The following is a 21,819-nucleotide window of genomic DNA, read 5'->3' on the forward strand; positions in this document are numbered from 1 at the left end:
CCCAAATCTGGGCACCAGCCACCGAGAAGAAATAGGAAGGGAAAGCATTGAGGGGAAGAAGAACTCACTGTGACTTCCCAAAAAAAGAGCCAGGTTGAATTGGAGACGGAAACATGTCAGGATTGGGCAAGATGGTCGAGAGTTGGCAGAGAAGGTCGTGAAGGGTGAGGGCTGACAATTCGGCAAATGGTCACTCAATGCCCAGGGGACACACAGAGCCTCTGCCCTGGACAAGCTCCCCGTTGAGGAAGACAGACAGACACCTGATCAGAGGCGTGGAGAAGGGCTTGATGGAAGGGGTGTGACGTCAGCGCTCGGAGAGCATGGGACAGCACAAGGGATGCGGGGGGCGGGGGTTGCCAAGAAGAGGAGAGGTGTGGGAGGACTAGCCCTGGGGGCACACTACCCAGTGGAGCACGATGCAGCTTTTTTTTTGTTTCTTTGTCTTGACCTGAAGTGCACATAGTTAGATTATATAAACCTCTGTCCCTGCACGGTTCTCTCCTCATTAACCAGTTAAAGTAACAATAACTTTTATTAATGTCATAAGCATCCAAGAAGCCATCATTCCAAGTAAAAGTTAGGCCCTGGATGGTAACCTGCATCTACCCATATGGCTGGCTGCCCCCCCCACCCCCCCACCCGATAACCACCTCCGGGTTCATTGTTCATTCTAGTTGTTTTTTATCCTTATAAAAAGTGTATCATGCTGTGTGTTCTCTTGGGAGATTGGTTTTTTGCACCTAACATGATATTACTGAGAGTGGTCCACATTGCTGGTCACCGAAGTTGGACTGCTTCATAATATGCCACTGTCTGAATGTGCCGTGATCTATTTGTCCATTCCTGGTGATGTGCTTTGGGGATGTTCCCATGGTTTTTGCTGCTATAAACAATTTTTATAAGTTTCTATTGCGCACGTGCCGGAGTTTTTCTTAGGAATAGACCTAAAAGTGGACTTGCTGGGTCAAGGGGTCTGTGTTCACTCTCCATTTTTAAGAGATGATGACATCTGTTTTCCAAAGTAGTTCACAAGTTAACCACCAGTGGTGGATAAGAGATTCTATGGGTCTACTTCCTGTCAAACACCTTTTAATGCTCATCATGCAAGTGGGGTGTAAAATGGTAACCCCTCAAATCAGGTAATGGTCTTGACATGACATTGCCTGGTTTCAAATTATGTGAAACATCTTTATGTATTTTTTTTCTTATTTTAATGTAATTCCAGTTAACATACAATGTAATATTCGTTTCAGATGTACAATGTAGTGATTCAACACTTCATACCTCACCTGGTGCTCATCATAAGTGCACAGCTCAATCCCCTTCACCTACTTCAGCCGTCCCCCACCCCCTCCCCTCTGGTAACCATCAGTTTGTGCTCTGTAGTTAAGAGTCTGTTTCTTGACTTGTCTCTCTCTCTCTCTTTTTTCCCCTTGCTTGTCTGTTTTGTTTCTTAAATTCCACATGACTGAAATCATAGTATTTTGTCTGTCTCTGACTTATTTCGTTTAGCCTCATACTCTCTAGGTCCATCCATATTGTTGCAAATGGCAAGATTTTGTTCTTTTTTATGGATGAATAATATTCCATTGCATAAATATACCACTTCTTCTTTATGCATTCATCGGTCAGTGGACACTTGGGCTGCTTTCATATCTTGGCTATTATAAATAATCCTGCTAGGGCGCCTGGGTGGCTCAGTTGGTTGAGCGACTGCCTTCGGCTCAGGTCATGATCCTGGAGTCCCGGGATCGAGTCCCGCATCGGGCTCCCTGCTTGGCAGGGAGTCTGCTTCTCCCTCTGACCTTACCCCCTCTCGTGTTCTCTCTCTCATTCTCTCTCTCTCGCTCTCGCTCCCAAATAAATAAATAAAATCTTTAAAAATAAATAAATAAATAAATAATCCTGCTATAGGGGCGCGTGGGTGGCTCAGTCGTTAAGTGTCTGCCTTCAGCTCAGGTCATGATCCCAGGGTCCTGGGATCGAGTCCCACATCGGGCTCCCTGCTCCACGGGAAGCCTGCTTCTCCCTCTCCCACTCCCCCTGCTTGTGTTCCTTCTCTTACTGTGTCTCTCTCTCTGTCAAATAAATAAATAAAAAATCTTAAAAAAAAAAAAAAGTCACATGCTCTACCTACTGAGCCAACCGGGCACCCTGGGAATTGAATCTTTATTTTTTTTTAAGATTTTATTTATTTATTCGAGAAAGAGAGAGACAGCATGAGCAGGGGGAGAAGGAGAAGCAGACTCCCCGCTAAGCAGGGAGCCCAATGCGGGGCTCGATCCCAGGGCCCTGGACTCATGACCTGAGCCAAAGTCAGATGCTGAACCGACTGAGCCACCCAGGCACCTCTTGAATCTTTTTTAAAACTTGAGGTATGACTGACATATTAGTTTCAGGTACACAACATAATGATTCGATATTTATCTCAAAATGATCACCAAAACAAGTCTAGTTAACATCCATCACCACACATAGTTACAGATTTTTTTTTCTTATAGTGAGAACTTCTAAGGTCTACTCTGTTAGCAACTTTCAAAAATATGGTAGAGTGTTATTACCTATAGTCCCCATTCTGCACATTTTACCCCCAGAACTTATTTATTGTAACTGGAAGTTTGTACCTTTTGACGAACTGCACTCATTTCACCCATCCCCCACCACCACCACCTGTGGCAACTACCGATATGTTCTCTGGATCAAAGCATTCCATTTTGGGTTTGTTTTTTGCCTTTTTTTTTTTTTTTAAGATTTTATTTCTTTGAGAGAGAGAGCACGAGCAGGGCGGGGAGCAGCAGGTGGAGGCAGAGAGAGAAGCAGACTCCCCACTGAGCAGGGAGCCCAATGCGGGGCTCGATCCCAGGACCCTGAGATCGTGACCTGAGCCAAAGGCAGACGCTTAACCAACTGAGCCACCCAGGCACCCCTGTTTTTTGCTTTTTGTTTTGATTCCACAAGTAAGTGAGATGCAGAATTTGTCTTTCTCTATCGGACTGATTTCACTTAACAATGTCCTCAAGGTACAAGGCATGCTGTCACAAATAGCAAGATTTCCTTCCTTTTTATGGTGGGATCATATTCCATTGTGTATATATACTGCATTTTCTGTATCCATTCAACCATGTGTGGACACTTAGGTTGCTTCTATGTCTTGGCTATTGAAAATAGTGCTGTTGGGGCACCTGGGTGGCTCAGTCGGTTGGGTGTCTGCCTTCAGCTCAGGTCATGATCCCGGGGTCCTGGAATTGAGCCCCACATCGGGCTCCCTGCTCTGCGGGAAGCCTGCTTCTCCCTCTCCTACTCCCCCTGCTTGTGTTCCTGCTCTCGCTATCTCTCTCTGTCAAATAAATAAATAAAATCTTAAAAAAAAGAGAGAGAAGAAAAAGAAAATAGTGCTGCAATTGATACAGGAGTGCAGATATCTCTTCAAGATAATGCGTTTTCGTTTCCTTCTGATATATACCCAGAAGTGGAATTTCTGGATCATATGGTAGCTCTATTTTTAATTTTTTGAGGAACCTCCATACTGTTTTCCAGAGTGGCTGCCCCAATTTACATTCCCACCACCAGTGCACGAGGATTCCCTTTCTCCACATCTTCGCCAACACTTGCTATTTCTTGTCTTTTCGGTAATAGCCATTCTCAGAGGTTGTGAGGCGATATCTCATTGTGGTTTTGATGCTGAGTGATGTTGGGCACCTTTTCGTGTACCTATTGGCCATCTGTATGTCTTTTCAGGAAAATGTCTATTCAGATATTCTGCCCATTTTAATCATATTCTTCTTTTTTTGGCTATTGACTTGTATGAAATCTTTATGTTTTGGATATTCTCTCCTTATCAAATAAACGATTTGCAAATATTATCTCCCATTTGGTCAACTGCCTTTTCATTTTGTGGGTGGTTTCCTCTGCTCTGCAGAAGCTTTTTAGTTTGATGTAGTCCCATTTGTTTATTTCTGCTTTCTGTTGCCTTTGCTTTTGATGTTCAATCCAAAAAGTTGCCAAGAATGATGTCAAGGAACTTACCATGTATGTTTTCTCCCAGGAGTTTTATGGTTTCAGGTCTTACATTCAAATCTTTAATCCATTTTGAGTTAATTTTTATACATGGTGTAAAATAGTAGTCCAGTTTTCCAGGAATTGAATCTATCATAAGGAATAATTTTTTCCTAATAATGACTTTGGCTCTTAAATTGTATTTTATCTGATGTTGTAAAGCTGCTCCAGCTCTCGATTAGCTTTAGGTATGTTTGTTTTAACAAGCATGTATCTAGAATTTGGTTTTTTGTCCAAATCTGTCAATATTTGACTTTAAAGTGATTACTTTAGACAATTTAAGTTTAATGTAACTATTGATGTATTTAGGCCTCTTGCCAACACCTTCATTTATAATTTCAGTTTATCATATTTTTCTGTCTCTTTTAATCCTTCCTATTTTATTTGGTATCTGTATTAAAAGTATTTCATCCCAGGCGCCTCGGTGGCTCAGTCAGTTGTCTACCTTCAGCTTGGGTCATGATCCCAGGGTTCTGGGATCGAGCCCCACATCGGGCTCCCTGCTCAGTGGAGTCTACTTCTCCCTCTCCCTCACCCTCTGCTGCTCTCCCTGCTTGTGTTCCCTCTCTCTCTGTCAAATGAATAAATAAATAAAATCTACCAAAAAAAAAATTAAAATGTATTTCATCCCGAATTATTTTCAGTGCAAGCCTTTATATTGCAAACCTTCTGAAATCTTGTGTGCTTAGGAATATCTTTATCAGGCCCTCATATTTATATATTTTATTTTTTTTAAAGATTTTATTTATTAGTGAGAGAACACGCAAATGAGAGAGCACAGATGGGGAGCGGCAGAGAGAGGGAGAAGCAGGCCTCCCGCTGAACAGGGAGCCCGATGTGGGGCTCGATCCCAGGACCCTGAGATCATGACCCGATCTGAAGGCAGACACTTAACTGACTGAGCCACCAAGGCACCCCCATATTTATATATTTTAACTAAATATAAAATCTAGGTCCTATTTTCCTCCAACATGTTAAAAGTATATTGCATTGTAACCCTGCATGTAGTATTGATATAGATAAAGCTGAAATCATCCATTCTTTTTCAGTTGAAATATAATTTACATACTCATAAAATTCACTCTTTTAAATACAATTGGGGCACCTGGGTGGCCCAGTCGGTTAAGCGGCTGCCTTCAGCTCAGGTCATGACCTCAGGGTCCTGATCTTGAGTTCCGCATCAGGCTCCCTCCTCATCAGGGAGCCTGCTTCGCCCTCTGCCCCTCCCCCCACTCGTGGACGTACACACTCTCTCTTATAAACAAATAAATATCTAATAAATAAATACAAATTCAGGGACACCTGGCTGGCTCAGTCAGAAGAGCGTGCAACTCTTGATCTCGGGGTCGTGAGTTCAAGCCTCATGTTGTGTGTAGGGATTACTTCAACACATAAATAAACTTTAAATACAAATTCATTGGGTTCAAATTCACATACAAATCAGTGGTGTTTAGTGTACTCATTAAGTTGTGCAACCACCATTACTGTCTTAATTCTGGAACATTTTCATCACCCAAAATGCAGCCCCATTAGCAGTCACTCCCCCATCGCCTTCTCTCTCTAAGTCCTGGCAGTCACTAACCTTCTTTCTGTCTTGACAGATTTACCTATTCTTGACATTTCATATAAATGGAATCACAAAAACATGATCTTTTGTGTCTGACTTCTGCATGTAGCCTAATACTTTCAAGGTTCATCCATGTTCTAGCATGAATCAGTAGTTCATTCTTTTTTAGGGATGATGAATAATCCCATTGTATGAATATGCCACATTTCACTTATCCCTTCTTCGCTTAATGAACATTTGGGTCGTTTCCCCTTCTTGGCTATTATGAATAATGCTGCAGTGAACATTTGCGTCCATGTGTTTGTTTGGACATATATTTTCTGTTCTACTGAGTATGTCCCTATGAGTGGAATTGCTAGATCATATGGCAACCCTAGGTTTAACTTTTTGAGGATTGACAGACTTTTTTCAAGTAGCTATACCACTTTACACGCCCACCAACAATGTTATGAGGGTTCCAGTTCCTCTGTATCCTCTCCAGCATTTGTAATTTTCCATCTTTTATTATAGCCATCCCAGTGAGTGCAAAATAGTATTTCATTGTGATTTGCATTTCCCTCGTGGCTAATGATGTTGAGCATCTTTTTATGTGGTTATTGACCATTCGTATATATCCTTTGGAAAATGTCTACTCATGTCCTTTGCCCATTTTTAAATTGGGTTACTTGTTTCTTTTTGCTGAATTGTAAGAATTCTTTATCAGGTACTAATCCTTATCAGATAATTTGGAAATATTTTCTCCCATTTCTGAGTTGTCTTTTCACTTTCTTCGTAGTCTCCTCTGAAGCACAAGGTTTTTAATTTTGTTGGAGTCCAATTTATTTTTTCTTTGCTTGCTAGTGCTGTGGAGTCCTATCTAACCACTGCCTAATCCAAGGTCATGAAGATTTACACTTTTACTTTCTTCTAAGGATTTTATAATTTTAGCTTTTAAACTTAGGTCTTTGGTTTATTTCAACCTAATATTTTGCATATGGGATGAGGTGGGGTAACTTGACTCACTTGCATGTGGATACCAGTTGTCCCAACACCATTTGCTGAAAAGACTATTTTTATCTCATTGAATGGTCTTGGTACCCTGGTCAAAGATGCGTGGTACCCAGCATCAAAAGCTAAAATAAGCAAATAGGATTACATCAAATTAAAAAGCTTTTGTACAGAGAAGAAAACTATCAAAAAAACAAAAAGGCAGCATACTGATTGGGAGACGATATTTGCAAATCAGACATCTAGTAAGGGGTTAATATCCAAAATATGTAAAGAATTTACACAACATAAAAACAAAAAAACACAGTTGAAAAATGGACAGAAGGGGCGCCTGGGTGGCTCAGTCGTTAAGCGTCTGCCTTCGGCTCGGGTCATGATCCCAGGGTCCTGGGATCGAGCCCCGCATCGGGCTCCCTGCTTGGCGGGAGGCCTGCTTCTCCCTCTCCCACTCCCCCTGCTTGTGTTCCCTGCTGTTGCTCTCTTTCTCTGTCAAATAAATAAATAAAATCTTTAAAAAAAAAAAAAAAAAAGAAAAATGGACAGAAGACCTGAATAGACATTTTTCCAAAGAAGACATACAGATGGTCAACAAACACATTAAAAGATACTGAACATCACTCATCATTAGGGAAATGCAGATCAAAACCACAATGAGATATCTCCTCACGCCTGTCAGCATGGCTGTTATCAGAAAGACAAAAAAATAACAGGTGTTGGCGAGGATATGGAGAAAAGGGAACACTTGTGCACTCACTGTTGGTGGGAATGTACATTGGTGCAGCCACTATGGAAAACAGTGCAGAGGGTCCTGGAAAAAGTTAAAATAGAACTACCGTATGACCCAGCAATTCCACTTCTAGCAATTTATCTGAAGAAAATTAAAACCAATCCAAAAAGACCTATGTACTGCTGTGATCATTGCAACATTATTTATAAGAGCTACGATAGGGAAGCAGCCCATCAGTTGATGAATGGATAAAGAAGATGTAGTGTGAGGGGCGCCTGGGTGGCTCAGTCGTTAAGCGTCTGCCTTCGGCTCAGGTCATGATCCCAGGGTCCTGGGATCGAGTCCCGCATCAGGCTCCCTGCTCCGTGGGAAGCCTGCTTCTCCCTCTCCCACTCCCCCTGCTTGTGTTCTCTCTCTCGCTGTGTCTCTCCCTGTCAAATAAATAAAATCTTAAAAAAAAAAAAAAAAAGATGTAGTGTGTGTGTATGTGCGCGCATGCCTGGGTAGTTCAGTCAGTTGTAACTTATCTTACACACACACACACACACACATACACACACAATGGAATTTTATTCAGCCATAAAAAAGGAATGAAATCTTGCCATCTGAAACAACACAGATGGAGATGGAGGGCATAATGCTAATGAAATAAGCCAGTCAGAGAAAGACAAATACCATATGATTTCACTTTTATATGGAATCTAAAAAACAATTGATTCTGAGTTTTCTGAGTTTTTATATATTTTGGATATTAACTCCTTATGAGATGTTATTTGCATATCTTCTGCCATTTGGTAGGTTTTTTTTTTTTTTAAGATTTTATTTATTTATTTGAGAGAGAGAGAATGAGAGCATGAGAGGGGGGAGGGTCAGAGGGAGAAGCAAACTCCCCGCCGAGCAGGGAGCCCGATACGGGACTCGATCCCAGGACTCCAGGATCATGACCTGAGCCGAAGGCAGTCACTTAACCAACTGAGCCACCCAGGCGCCCCATTTGGTAGGTTTTATTGATGATTTCCTTCACTGTGCAAAAGTTTTCAATTTGATGTAGTCCCAATTGTTTATTTTTGCTTTTGTTGTCCTCTAGATCCAAAAAGGTATTGCTTAAACAAATGTCCAAGAGTCTACTGCCTATTTTCTTCTAGGAGTTTTATAGTTTTACATCTTATATTTAAATCTTTAATCCATTTTGAGCTTAGTTTTATATATGATGTAAGAAAGTGGTCCAGTTTTTCTAACACTGTTAATTGAAGAGATTGTCTTTTCCCCATTGTATATTCTTGCCTCCTTTGTTGTAGATTAATTGGCCATATAAGTGTGATTTTGTTTCTGTGCTCTCTATTCTGATCTATTCATCTATGTGTTTGGTTTTGTGCCAGTACCATACTGTTTTGATTACTATAATTTGTAGTATAGTTTGAAATCTGGGAGCATGATACCCCCAGCTTTGTTCCTCTTTCTCAAGGTTGCTTTGGCTCTTCAGAGTTTTTTGTGGTTCCATACAAATTTTAGGATTATTTGTTCCAGTTTTGTGAAAAATGTCATTGGGTATTTTGATAGGGATTGCATTGAATCTGTAGATTGCTTTTGATAGTATGGACATTTTAATAATATTAATTCCTCCAATCCATGAGCACTGTATATCTTATCATTTATTTGTGTCATCTTCAATTTCTTTCATCATTGTCTTAACCATTTTCAGACTACAGGTGTTTCATCTCCTCAAATTTATTCCTAGTTATTCTTTTTGATGCAATTGTAAATGGGATAGTTTCCTTAATTTCTGCAATAGTTTGTTACGAGTAGATGAAAACACAACAGGGGTGCTTGGGTAGTGCAGTCGCTTCAATACCCAACTCTTGGTTTTGGCTAGAGTCATGATCTCAGGGTTGTGGGATTGAGCCCCACATCAGGGTCTAGGCTCAGCAGGGAGTCTCCTTAAGATTCTCCCTACCCTTCATCCTTCTCTCTCACTCTCTAAAATAAATAAATAAATCTTAAAAAAAAAAAAGGAAAGAACAGATTTCTATACATTTTGTATCCTGCAACTTTACTGAATTCCATTAAACTAATAGTTTTTGGGTGCAGGCTTTACAGTTCCCTATATTGTAGTAGCTCATCTGTGAATAGTGACAGTTTTACTTCTTCCTTTCCAATATGGATGCCTTTTATTTCCTTTTCTTGCCTGACTGCTATGGCTAGGACCTGCAAGTACTGTGTTCAATAAAAGTGGCAAGGGTGAGCGTCCTTGTCGTGTTCCTGATCTTAGGAAAAAGCTTTCAACTTTTCACTATTAAGTATGTTGTTAGCTGTGGGTTTGTCATATATGGCCTTTATCATGTTGAGGTATGTTGCATCTATACCCACCTTTTTTAGAGTTTTTATCATGAATAGATGTTGAATTTTGTCAAATGCTTTTTCATCTTTTGAGCTGATTGGATGATTTTTATTCTTTGTCTTGTTAATGTGGTGTATTACATTGAATGATTTGCAGATATTGAACCATCCTTGCATCCTGGGAATAAGTCCCATTTGATCATGGTGTATGATCCTTTTAATGTATTAACTGAATTTGCTTTACTAATATTTCATTGAGGATTTTTGCATCTATGTTCATCAGGGATATTGGCTTGTAATTTTATTCTTTTTTTTTTTTTTAACAATGTCTTTGATTTAGGTATCACAGTAATACTGGCCTCATAAATAAGTTTGGAAGCATTCCTTTCCTTTCAGTTTTTTGAAATAAATTGAAATTTTGGGAAGGATAGGTATTAACTCTTTAAATGTTTGGTAGAGGGGTGCGTTGGTTAAGCATCTGCCCTCGGCTCAGGTCATGATCCCAGGGTCCTGGGATTGAGTCCCACTTTGGGCTCCTTGCTCAGCGGGAAGCCTGCCTCTCCCTCTGCCCCTCCCCCTGCTTGTGCTCTCTCTTCTCTCTCTCTGTAAAATAAATAAATAAAATCTTTAAAAATAAATACATAGGGCGCCTGGGTGGCTCAGTTGGTTAAGCGACTGCCTTCGGCTCAGGTCATGATCCTGGAGTCCCGGGATCGAGTCCCGCATCAGGCTCCCTGCTCAGCAGGGAGTCTGCTTCTCCCTCTGACCCTCCCCCCTCTCATGCTCTCTCTCTCATTCTCTCACTCTTAAATAAATAAATCTTAAAAAAAAAAAAATACATAAAAATAAATATTTGGTAGAATTCACCTGTGAAGCTCTCCGGTCTTAGACTTTTGGTTTTGGGGAGTTTTTGGATTACTGATTAATTTCATTACTAGTAATAATCTGTTCAGGTTTTCTGCTTCCTGATACAGTCTTGGAAGATTGGATGTCTCTAGGAATTTATCCATTTCTTCTAGGTGTCCAATTTATTGGCATATAATTGTTCATGAAAATCTTTTATGATCCTTTGTATTTCTGTGGTATCGGTTGTAACTTCTCTTTCACTTCTAATTTTATTTGTTCCTCTCTCTTTTTTCTTGACAAGTCTGGCTATAGATTTTTCAGTTTTGTTTATTTTTTTAAAGAGCCAGCTCTTAATTTCATTGATCTTTTCTATTTTTTTTCTTTTTAATCTCTATTTTATTTACTTCCACTCTGATCTTTATTTTCTTCCTTCTACTAACTTTGGGCTTTGTTCTTTTTTTTCTCATTCCTTTAGGTATGAGGTTAGATTGTTGATTTAAGATTTTTCCTGTTTCTTGATATGGATCTGTGTCACTATACTTCCCTCTTAGAACTGCTTTTGCTGTTTCTCATAGATTTTGGACCATTGTGTTTTCATTTTTGTCTCAAGGTTTTTTTTTATTTCCTCTTTGATTTATTCATTGACCCATTGGTTGTTTAATAGCACCTTATTTAGCCTCCATGTGTTTGTGTTTCTTCCAATTCTTTTATTGTAATTGATTTCTACTTTCATACTGTTGTGGTTGGAAAAGATGCTCAATGTTAAATTTGTTGAGACTTGTTTTATGGCCTTGTGATCTGTATTGGAGAATGTTCCATGTGCACTTAAGAAAAATGTGTGTTTTGCTGTTTTTTGATGGAATATTCTGAATGTTCTGTTAAGTCCATGTGGTCTAATGTGTCATTCAATGCCAGTGTTTCCTTATTTTCTGTCTGGATGATCTCTCCATTGATGTAAGTGGGGTGTTAAAGTCTTCCTCCTATTATTGTATTACCATCAGTTTCTCCCTTTGCATATGTTAACATTTGCTTTATATATTTAGGTGCACCTACATTGGAAGCATAAATATTTACAAGTGTTTTATCTTATTGTTGAATTGATCCCTTTATTATATAATACCTTTCTTTGTCTCTCATTACAGTTTTTGTTTTAAAGTCTATTTTGTCTGGGGTGCTTCGGTGGCTCAGTCAGTTAAGCGTCTGCCTTCAGCTCAGGTCATGATCTCAGGGTCCTGTGATCGAGACCCACGTCAGGCTTCTGCTCAGTGGGGAGTCTGCTTCTCCCTCTCCCTCTACCCCCCCGCCTGCTCATGCTTGCAGTCTCTCGCTCTCTCAAATAAATAAATCTTTTTTTTAAGATTTTATTTATTTATTCATGAGAGACAGAGAGAGAAGCAGAGGAAGAGGGAGAAGCAGGGGAGTCCAGTGCGGGACTTGATCCCAGGACCCTGGGATCATGACCTGAGCCGAAGGCAGATGCTTAGCTGACTGAGCCACCCAGGTGCCCCAATAAATAAAATCTTTGAAAAAATAAAGTCTATTTTGCCTGATAGAATAATTGCTACGCCAGCTTTCTTTTCACTTCAATTTGCATGGAATATCCTTTTCCATTTCTTTACTTTAGGTTTATATATCTTTAATGCTGAAGTGAGTCTCTTGTAGGCAGCATGTAGATGGGTCCTGGGTTTTTTTTAATCTATTCAGCTACCCTGTGTCTTTTGATTGGATCATTTAGTCCATTTACAGTGATTATTGATAGGTATGTATTTACTAACATTTTGTTTGCTGTGTTCTGGTTGTTTTTGCAGTTCTTTTCTATTTTTCTCTTATTCTCTTCCCTTGTGATTTGATGACTTTAGTGTTATGTTTAGATTCCTCTCTGTTTATTTTTTGTGTATCTATTATAGGTTTTTGGTTTGTGGTTACCATGAGGTTCATATATAACAACCTGTGTGTAGCAGTCTATTTTCAGTTGGTGGTTAAGTTCAGACTCATTCTAAAAATACCACATTTGGGGTTGCCTGGGTGGCTTAGTCAGTTAAGTGTCTACCTTCAGCTCAGGTCAAGATCTCCAGGTCCTGGGATTGAGCCCCGCATCAGGCTCCCTGCTCAGTGGGAACTCTGCTTCTCCCTCTGCCGCTCCCCCTACTCCTGTGCTCATGCTTGTTCGCTCTCTCTCTCTCTCTCTCTCCCTCCCCCCCATTCCCTTCCTCCCTCCTCCTCCCTCTCAAATAAATAAAATCTTTAATAAATACATAAACTACATTTTACTCCCCCCAACCCACGCATACATACATTTTGTTTTTGATATCATATTTTACATCTATTTTGTGTATTCATTAATTGTTGCAGATGTAGTTGATTTTAGTTAGTACTTTTGTCTTTAACCCTCATTAGTTTTATAAGTGGCTCAGCTTGCCAGTGAGATTTTTTTCTTTCATATATTTCCTTATTTCTAGTTACTGTCTTTTCTGCTCGAAGAAGTTCCTTTAATATTTTTTGGGAAGCCAGTTTAGTGGTGATGAACTTCTAGCTTTTGCTGTCTGGGAAATTCTTTTATCTCTGCCTATGTTCTGAATGATAACCTTGCCAGGTAGAGTATTCTTGATTGTAAGGTGTTTTTTTTTTTTCCTTTCAGCACTTTGAATATATTGTGCCACTGTCATCTAGCCTACAAAGTTTCTGCTGAAAATTTAGCTGATAGTCTTATCAGGGTTCCCTTATACATATCTAGTTGCTTTTCTCTTGCTGCTTTTATCTTTACCTTTAATTGTTGACATTTTAATGATAATGTGTCTTGGTGTGGGTCTCTTTGGGTTCATCTTAACTTGGACTTTCTGTGCTTTCTGGACCTGTATGTTTCTTCTGCCAGGTTAGGGAAGTTTTCAGCCATTATTTCTTCAAATAGGTGTTTTGTCTCTTGACTCTCTCTTCTCCTTCTGGGACTGCAGTCAGTGAATGTTAGTACACTTGATGTTGTCCCAGAGGTCCCTTAAACTATCCTCCTTTTTTAAAAAATTCTTTTTTCTTTTTTACTGTCCTAATTGGACGATTTCCATTACCCTGTCTTCCAGATCACTGGTCCATTCTTCTGTATCATCTAATCTGTTGTTTATTCCCTCAAATGCGTATTTCATTTTTAGTATTGTATTCTTTGGCTCTGATTGGTACTTTTTTTTATTTTCTCTCTCTTTGTTGAAGTTCTCACCATGGTTATCCTTTCTTCTCCCAAGTTTGGTAAGCATCTTTATGACCATTACTTTGAACTCTTTATTGGGTAGATTAGTAGATAAGCATCTACTTTTGGTTTTGATTGCTCTTTTTTATGGTTTCTTAAAGTGGAAAGAACTGCAAAAACAACCAGAACACAGCAAACAATTCTAATTCTTTTTCTGGGGTTTTGTCTTATTCCTTCATTTGGAACATGTTCCTCTGTCTCCTCCTTTTGCTCAATTCTGTTTGTATGCATTAGATAGTTCAACTACATCTCCCCATCTTGAAGGAGTGGCCTTATGTAGAAGATGTCCTGTGGGGCCCAGAAGTGCAATCCCTCCTGGCCACAAGACCCAGGTGCTCCAGGGGTGTCCCCTGTGTGGGCTGTGTGCACCCTTGTGTTGTGGCAGGCCTGCAACTCCTGTGGGCGTGCTGTTGGGTGGGGCTGGTCCCCTGCCCAGCTGGTATTGCTGTGAGCATGCTGGTGGGAGGGGCTATCATTCAGCTGTGAAGCCCAGCTGAGGTGCATGGTTGCATAGGGTTAGCAGTCTGGAGGGAGGATTCCAGAATGGTACCTACCAGTGCCAGGATCAGATCAGAACAGAGGATAGCAAAAATGGCTGCCACCACTGTCTCAGTCCTCGAAGAGTGGCCCAACTGCCTCCTATGTTTCCAACAGACCCTCCAAGATTAGTAAGTGGGACTCCTTCACCTGTGGTCCATGTACCTTTCGATCTGGTGTTTTGCACTGGTTTTCGAGTCAAGTTGATCTATGTGTAAGCTTTTTAAGAGAGAGTTTTCATTTCCCTGTAGTTCTAGAGTTTTCTGAGATGTACTCCCTGTTGGTTTTAAGAGCTAGGTGTTTGGGGATCTTGTCTCTTTTGTTCGGGATCTAAGGGTTGGAGTGCCTGATGTGGCGCTTAAATCGCTCACTCCTCAGGGAAAAGTTGTGGGCCTTTAAGATCCCTCCTGACTGTGGAGTGCTGCCCCTGGGGTATGGTTTTTTCCTTTAGTGAGAGTATATCTCTGTCTCTGCTATCTGTCTCAGTGCTGTCCCTTCTTGCAGAGGCTCTGTTCATCCAGTTTCTCGGTCCCCTTCAGAGGGAATTATCCTATAGGTAGTTGTAGATTTGTTGTGTCCTGGGGAGGAGGTAAGCTCAGGATCTTCCTACACCTCCATCTTGAACCTTTCCTCCACATCTGTATTATTAAGAGATAGTGATCTGTAGTTTTCTTTTGATGTCTTTGTCAGGTTTTGGTATCATGGTGTAATATTGGCCTCAAAAAATGAGCCAAGAGGGGCGACTGGGTGGCTCAGTCATTAAGCGTCTGCCTTCGGCTCAGGTCATGATCCCAGGGTCCTGGGATCGAGTCCCACATCGGGCTCCCTGCTCAGCGGGAAGCCTGCTTCTCCCTCTCCCACTCCCCCTGCTTGTGTTCCTTCTCTCGCTGTGTCTCTCTCTGTCAAGTAAATAAATAAAAATCTTAAAAAAAAAAAAAAAATGAGCTGAGAAATGTTTATGCCCCTTCTGTTTTCTGGAAGGCTTTTCAAAGGATTGGTGCTAATTCTTCTTTAAACACTGTGGTAGAATTCACCAGTGGAGCCATCTGGTTCTAGGCTTTTCTTTATGGGAACTTATTACTAATTTTTCCTTTTTACTTGCATATGTCTATTAGATTTTCTGTTTCTTCTTGAGTCAGCATCAGTATTTTTTATCTTTTAGGAATTTGTGCATTTCATCTTAGTTATCTAGCTTGTCGACATACATTTGTTCATATTATTCCCTTATAATACTTTTTGCTTCTTTAAGTTTGGTAGTTTGGTAGTGATGGGTCCTCTTTCATTCCTGATTTTAGAATTTGAGTCTTTATGTTGGTCATTCTAGCTGAAGTTGGTCAATTTTATTGATCTTCTCAAAGAACCCACTTTTGATTTTGTTGGGCTTTTTTTATTTTTCTGTATTTCTATTTTTTTTTTTAAGATCTTATTAATACAGTATTTATTTGTCTTCCCTCTGTCAAACCCTGAGCCAACCACTTTCCCCAGGCTGCCTGGGGAGGTATAGGAAAAGGAACATACAGGGCAGACAAGACACGGGAGAAAGACCTATGGGAGGTGGAGACGTCTCCTTCACATGGCGAAGAGGATGAGAAAGGCCACCATCAGGCAGAAGAGCCCCATGGCCTCCGAGAGGGCAAAGCCCAGAATGGCGTAGAAGAGCTGTTGCTTCAGAGAGGGAGTCCCGGCATAACCAATGATGAGGCTCCCAAACACAGTCCCAATTCCAGCCCCAGAGCCAGCCACCCCTACCGTGGCAGCCCCAGCCCCAATGAACTGGACTACTTGTGCGCATGTCCCTTGAAATGGCACTGGTTCGGAAGCTGCGGCTGGAAATAAGTGAGGTCAGGGGACGTGGGGCTGCGAGGCCGCTGAGGCTCTTGTAGGTACCTCATCCGTCAGTGTCTCCAGCGCTTTTAGTACCGCTGCAGACAGTGATGGGCTCAGCAGCTGGGAGGTGCTCCTGACCAAGAAGGGGGTGGAGACGAACTTTGCACCGGCGGACATTTTCAGGGGATGAGGGGCCGTGGAAGGAGAGCTGCTCCCAGTGCAGAGAAGTGTATTTCTGTTTATTTCCACTTCAGTCTTTAGGATTCCCTTCCTTCTTGCTTTTGGTTTTGATTGCTCTTTTTTATGGTTTCTTTTTTTTTTTTTAAGATTTTATTTATTTATTCATGAGAGATAGAGAGAGAGAGGCAGAGGCAGAGGGAGAAGCAGGCTCCCCGCAGAGCAGGGAGCCTGATGCGGGACTCGATCCCAGGACCCTGGGATCATGACCTGAGCTGAAGGCAGACGCTTAACCATCTGAGCCACCCAGGCGTCCCTCTTTTTTATGGTTTCTTAAAGTGGAAAGTTAGATTATTCATTTGAGATCTTTCTTTTTTAACATACATGTTTACAGACAGAAATTTTCACATTAGTACTACTTTGGCTGCATCCTGTAAGTTTTGCTAGGTTTTCCTTTTCATTAATCTATATTTTTAAATCTCCTTGTGACTTCTTTGATCCACTGGTGCACTTGGGAAGTGTTTTTTCTGCTTTTTTGGAGTGTTCTGTATGTGTCTGTTAGGTCTAGTCAGCTTATAGTGTTCTTCAAATCCCCTATTTCTGTGTTGATCTTCTGTATAGTTCTATCAGTTACTAAAAATGAGAGACTGAACTCTCCATTTGTCACTGAATGGTACATTTCTGCTTTCACTTCTGTCAGTTTTTGCTTTACGTATTTTGAGGCTGTTTTTAAGTACAAATGTGTCTATAATGGTTATATCCTTTTGATAGATTAACTCTTGGCATTATGAAATGTTTCTCTATGTTGCTAATACCAATTTTAATCTGCAAGTCTCTTTTGTCTGATATTAGTACAGCTACTTCAACTCTTCTGGTTACTGTTTGCATGGTGTATCTTCTCCACCCTTTTGCTTTCAACCTCTTTGTGTCTTTACCAGTGCTCTTTATTCATGTGGATTTGAGTTACTATCTGATGTCTTTTTTTTTAAGATTTTATTTACTTGTCAGAGAGAGAGAGAGAGAGAATGAGCACAAGCAGGGGGAGTGGGAGAGGGAGAAGCAGGCTTCCCGCTGAACAGGGAGCCTGATGCGGGACTCGACCCCGGGACTCCAGGATCATGACCTGAGCCGAAGGCAGTCGCTTAACGAACTGAGCCACCCAGGCGCCCGACCTACTTATTTTATAACTGGAAATGTGTTAGCTTTTGACCACCTTTACCCATTTCTCCCACCCTCTTTGTCTTTGTGTGTCTTTCTCTCTCCTCTCCTTCTGGGACTCCCATATGCAAATGTTGGTTTGCTTCATTGTGTCCCATGGGTTGCCGAAGCTCTGTTCATTTCTTCTTTCTGGTTGGACCAGACAGTCTCAGTTGACATTATCTTCAAGTTTGTTGATTCCTTCATCTTTTTGCCCAGATCTGTTGTTGAGCCTCTCTGGTGAATTTTTCATTACAGTTACTGTGCTTTTCAACTCCAGAATTTCTATTTAGTTCTTTTTAAAAATTTCTCTTTAATGATATTCATGTTTGGTGAGACATCTTCATGCTTTGCTTTTTAGTTCTTGCAGTATGGTTTCCTTTAGTTGTTTTAATACATGCATAACATCTGATTTAATGTCTTTGTCTAATAAGACTGCCATCTTGGCTTCCAGCCAAGCAGCTTACAACTCTGTCTCAGCCTACAACTAGTCTAAGCTCACCACCGGCAAGAGCTTAAGAGTTTTCCAGGTCTTTCCTGAACATGCACATGGCACAGGGCATGCGCATAGCCCTATGTGTATGCATGACCTTCTAGATGCCCAGGACTATGTCAGAACTTGTTCATTTTCCTCCTCTTGCTCCTCTGGGGTGATCTTGGGGCAATGACCTGCCTACTGTGCTAGTTCAGCATCTTGGCTGGGTCATGATTCTAAACAAAAGATGCTATTAATATGTACACTCCACCTTTTAACAAGTTCGTGGTTAATAATAATATACAAGAAGTAGCCTCAATCCATCCTCTGTGTCCGTTCCACACATAATTTGTTTTGGACGTATCAGAAATCTGCCTCATGGCAGAATCACCTAGGAAGCTTTGTATGATCTCAAATACGGGGCTCTGCACACCCAGTTTGAAGATGATCTAGAGGATGCAACTATACACCCTTTAGAATGGCTGCAGTTAAAAAGACTGACAATTCCAAATCATTTTGAGGGTGGGAGCTCCTGGAATTTTGTAGGCTAATGGTGGGAATGTAATACGATACGACTACCTCGGGAAAGTCTCACAGTTTCTTTAGAAAGCTATTACATTTATGATTACAACCCAACAATTCCACTCCTAGGTTTTACCCAAGAGAAATGAGGACATCTGTTTACACCGAGATTTGTTATAAATGTTTTGTTTTTTTTTTTTTAAGATTTTATTTATTTGACAGAGAGACAGCGAGAGAGGGAACACAAGCAGGGGGAGTGGGAGAGGGAGAAGCAGGCTCCCCGCAGAGCAGGGAGCCTGATGCGGGACTCAATCCCAGGACCCTGGGATCATGACCTGAGCCGAAGGCAGAGGCTTAACGACTGAGCCACCCAGGCGCCCTGTTATAAATGTTCTTAAACAGCTTTATTCGTAGTAGCCAAAAATCAAAATAACCAAGGGACCACTAACAGGAGATTGGATAAACAAAGGATGGTACGTCCATACAGTGGGATACTATGCACCAGTAAAATGAACATGCTCCTGAGACACAGGACAAGCCAGGAAATCGCAAAGACAGGGAGAGCAGAAGCGGCCAGGCACAAAAGAGAACATTCCAGAAACAGCAAAACTATAGTGACAGAAAGCAGGTCAGTGGTAGCCTGAGCCAGCAGTGGAGGGGCACAAGGAACTTTGGGAAGTGATGGAAATGTTCTGTATCTTCATTGTGGTGGAGGTTCCACGGGTATGTGTACTTGTCGAGTCGCACTGAACTATATACACTGTATTTGCAGCTTATTGGACGTAAAGTCTACCTCAATAAAGTTTTCTTTTTAAATATAGTTTTAAAAAAAAAAGCGGTCCGCAAGAGACACCCTTGCGCCACCCCCTCTGTGACACAGGCCCCCCGCTCAGACACCTGCAGGGCCAGGTGAAGGAAGGGGGCCGAAGCTCTGGGGGGCCTGGAGGGGACAGCCCTGCCGGCGGAGCCAGGTGGGCCAGGTGTCAGTCAGGACCACATAGTTAACGTGAGCACCGAATTGAGAGCTGTTCATAATGCCGCACGAGCCGGACACAGCGACCCTCAGGCCACACGTGCTTGCAGGCAGCCGGCTTACGCTCTCGGCCCTAGAATCCTCCTGGAGCTCCACCAGAGCCTTGAGTACAGTTACAAAGTGGCTTTTCCTGGATGTGGCTCAGGCTCGGAGGTGATGGGGCCTAGTCGGATGCTTTGGGTCCAGGCCTACCCTGTGAGCTGGGGCCCTAGCGCCTCTCAGCGAAAGCCAGCTCTGTGGGGATGCACAGTACCCTCTCCTCTGATTCTGCTCTTGGGGCTTCCTCCTGAACCCCTGGGGTAGCTTGCCTGAGTCCCAGTCATGTTAGCACCAGGAAAGGCGAGAGGACAGCCTATGGGAGCTTTGTGGGGAGCCCGTTTAGCCCCGAGTACTCGGAGTTCTGAGGGGTTCGGCATCTGAGCCGCCGTTTGTCCCCCGGTGCAGTTTGGGGGCAGCCCGGTGTCCTGCGCCGTGGGCCTGGCCGTCCTGGACGTTCTGGCGAAGGAGCAGCTGCAGGCCCACGCCGCCTCCGTGGGCAGCGTCCTGATGGGGCTCCTCGGACAGCAGAAAGCCAAACATCCCATCATCGGGGACGTCAGGTGAGGCTCGGGCAGCGGTCCTTACCTGCTAACTGAACACCGGCCAGGGGCAGAGTGGGGCTTCCTCGGTCACTTCATCGCCACCCAGGTTGGTGGGGACTTGTGTGCCCACAGAGGAGGAGCTAAAGCGCCGAGGGGGGCTGTTGCCCAAGATGGCACTTCTAGGGAAGGAGAAAGCAGGGTCCACCTGGGCTCTGACCCCCAGCATTTCCGCTGTCACACCTGGGGCCCCTCCCCTCGCAGTCACTTCCTGCCACTGGGTCACCACCCTCCAAGGGTTCTGCAGCTCCCAGCCTCCCCAGGAAGCAGAGGCACAGGCCCCAGTGCTTTCCGCAGGCGGGGGGGGGGGGGGGGGAGCAAGGACCGTGGCCCCTCAGCCTAGCCTCCAAAGATGTCACCTTTCTGCTTCAGGGGCGTCGGGCTCTTTATTGGTGTGGACCTGATCAAAGACACAGCAACCAGGACACCAGCAACTGAAGAGGCGAACTACGTGGTGTCCAGGTACTTTTGCTCGAAACAAGTTGCCTTTGCAGCCTCCGGGGCCCTGCCTGGGAAGGAGCCTCCCTTCTGCTTCGGCTGGCGGCCCACAGAGGGTGACCTGAAGGAGGTGGCATCTGGGCCGGGGCAGGGTAGGGGCCCCCTTCTGTGTGTCCCCTGCCAGCTCCGTGGCCAGGGCCCTGCACAAAGGCTTCAGGTGGGGGCAGCGCGTTCCCGGTTCCCAGCCGAGGGTGCCAGAGCCGAAAGCCGCGTTTCACAGCCCCTGGCGGCCCCAGGGGAAGCAGCTTCCCTGCAGCCACACCAGGGACGGTGGCAGAGGCGGACTTGGGGCTTCCCGTTCCCACAGCAGTGGGCTTTCGGGACGGACAGACCTCCTGCTCCTTGTCTGGGTGGAAGGCGTGTGGAGGACCGGGATCGCAGGACTCCGGGGTCCCCCACCGCAGCCCCAGTTCGCGTGTTGTTTCAGCCGACCCCAGGCGGGGCCTGAGCCTCACAACCCTTTTCCTTGTGACTCTCTTCTTAGCACCCTTCCCCCACCTTGGCAAACTCCTCTGGTGTTCCACGTGTGTCCTTACTCAGACCGTGCAATGCACATCATTCTAAGAGCATGTGAACAGAAACAATGTAAAAATGTTCCCTTCCTTGGGATTTTTGAGACTGACCCCCCTCCCCCATTGCCACCTGAGCCCTGCCTGCTCTGCGGGTCGGGTGCACCCAGCAGCTCACCCACCGCCTTCCCCTCCGGGGAGCCTCGGGACTCAGGGTCAGTGGGAAGGAGGCAGCCAGACCTGAGTTCTCCAGTGCAGAGAGGAAACCAGAACCGGGGTGGGGGTGGGGGGTGGCACCCACGGGGGCCCCACTGGTAGGTGGTGGGGCTGGTTCGCCAAGTCCAGACCTTGTTCTTTCTAATAGGACCACGGTCCATACCGGCAAGAAGGGTACGGGCGAAAGGAGCCAAACTGGCAAGACTTAAAAATAACAAAGGAATGAGAAAGAATGGAAGTGGGGGTCAGAACGTAAATACAATCACGTCAGACCCTTTCTTTCTGGCCAAATTACCTTCCTAGGTCGAAGTGCAAATGTGGAATGTTAACGTCTTTAGGTACCAATAATATTAAGGAGAGTGAAGCCATCTTCCTAGAAAGAATTGGAAATTAAAACTAGAGAGTCCTCTGGAATTTCAAGATTACTTT

The 21,819-nt window shown here is 43.2% G+C and overlaps 1 protein-coding gene and 1 pseudogene across 4 annotated transcripts in view; one reads left to right on the forward strand and one right to left on the reverse strand.

Moving 5' to 3' along the window:
• Positions 1 to 21,819, forward strand: part of PHYKPL (5-phosphohydroxy-L-lysine phospho-lyase) — a 36,904-nt gene that overhangs the window by 10,175 nt on the left and 4,910 nt on the right. For 2 of the 3 annotated variants that reach the window (XM_045890815.3, XM_045890823.3), the window contains exons 9-10: positions 19,974 to 20,128; positions 20,540 to 20,629. In XM_045890815.3, the coding sequence (XP_045746771.1) occupies positions 19,974 to 20,128; positions 20,540 to 20,629 (245 nt within the window). Of the gene's footprint in view, positions 1 to 1,256; positions 3,867 to 19,973; positions 20,129 to 20,539; positions 20,630 to 21,819 lie in introns of those variants that run through there. The other variant, XM_054511127.2, reaches the window with a different exon arrangement.
• Positions 15,656 to 16,368, reverse strand: LOC123855326 (ATP synthase F(0) complex subunit C2, mitochondrial-like; annotated as a pseudogene). Its single transcript, XR_006793502.3, has one exon. The product of XR_006793502.3 is annotated as an ATP synthase F(0) complex subunit C2, mitochondrial-like (transcript).

This window comes from Mirounga angustirostris, unplaced genomic scaffold (genome assembly GCF_029215605.1).
Source record: "Mirounga angustirostris isolate CCGP_5_RB_7025 unplaced genomic scaffold, mMirAng1.0.hap1 SCAF_7, whole genome shotgun sequence".
Classification (NCBI taxonomy): domain Eukaryota; kingdom Metazoa; phylum Chordata; class Mammalia; order Carnivora; family Phocidae; genus Mirounga; species Mirounga angustirostris.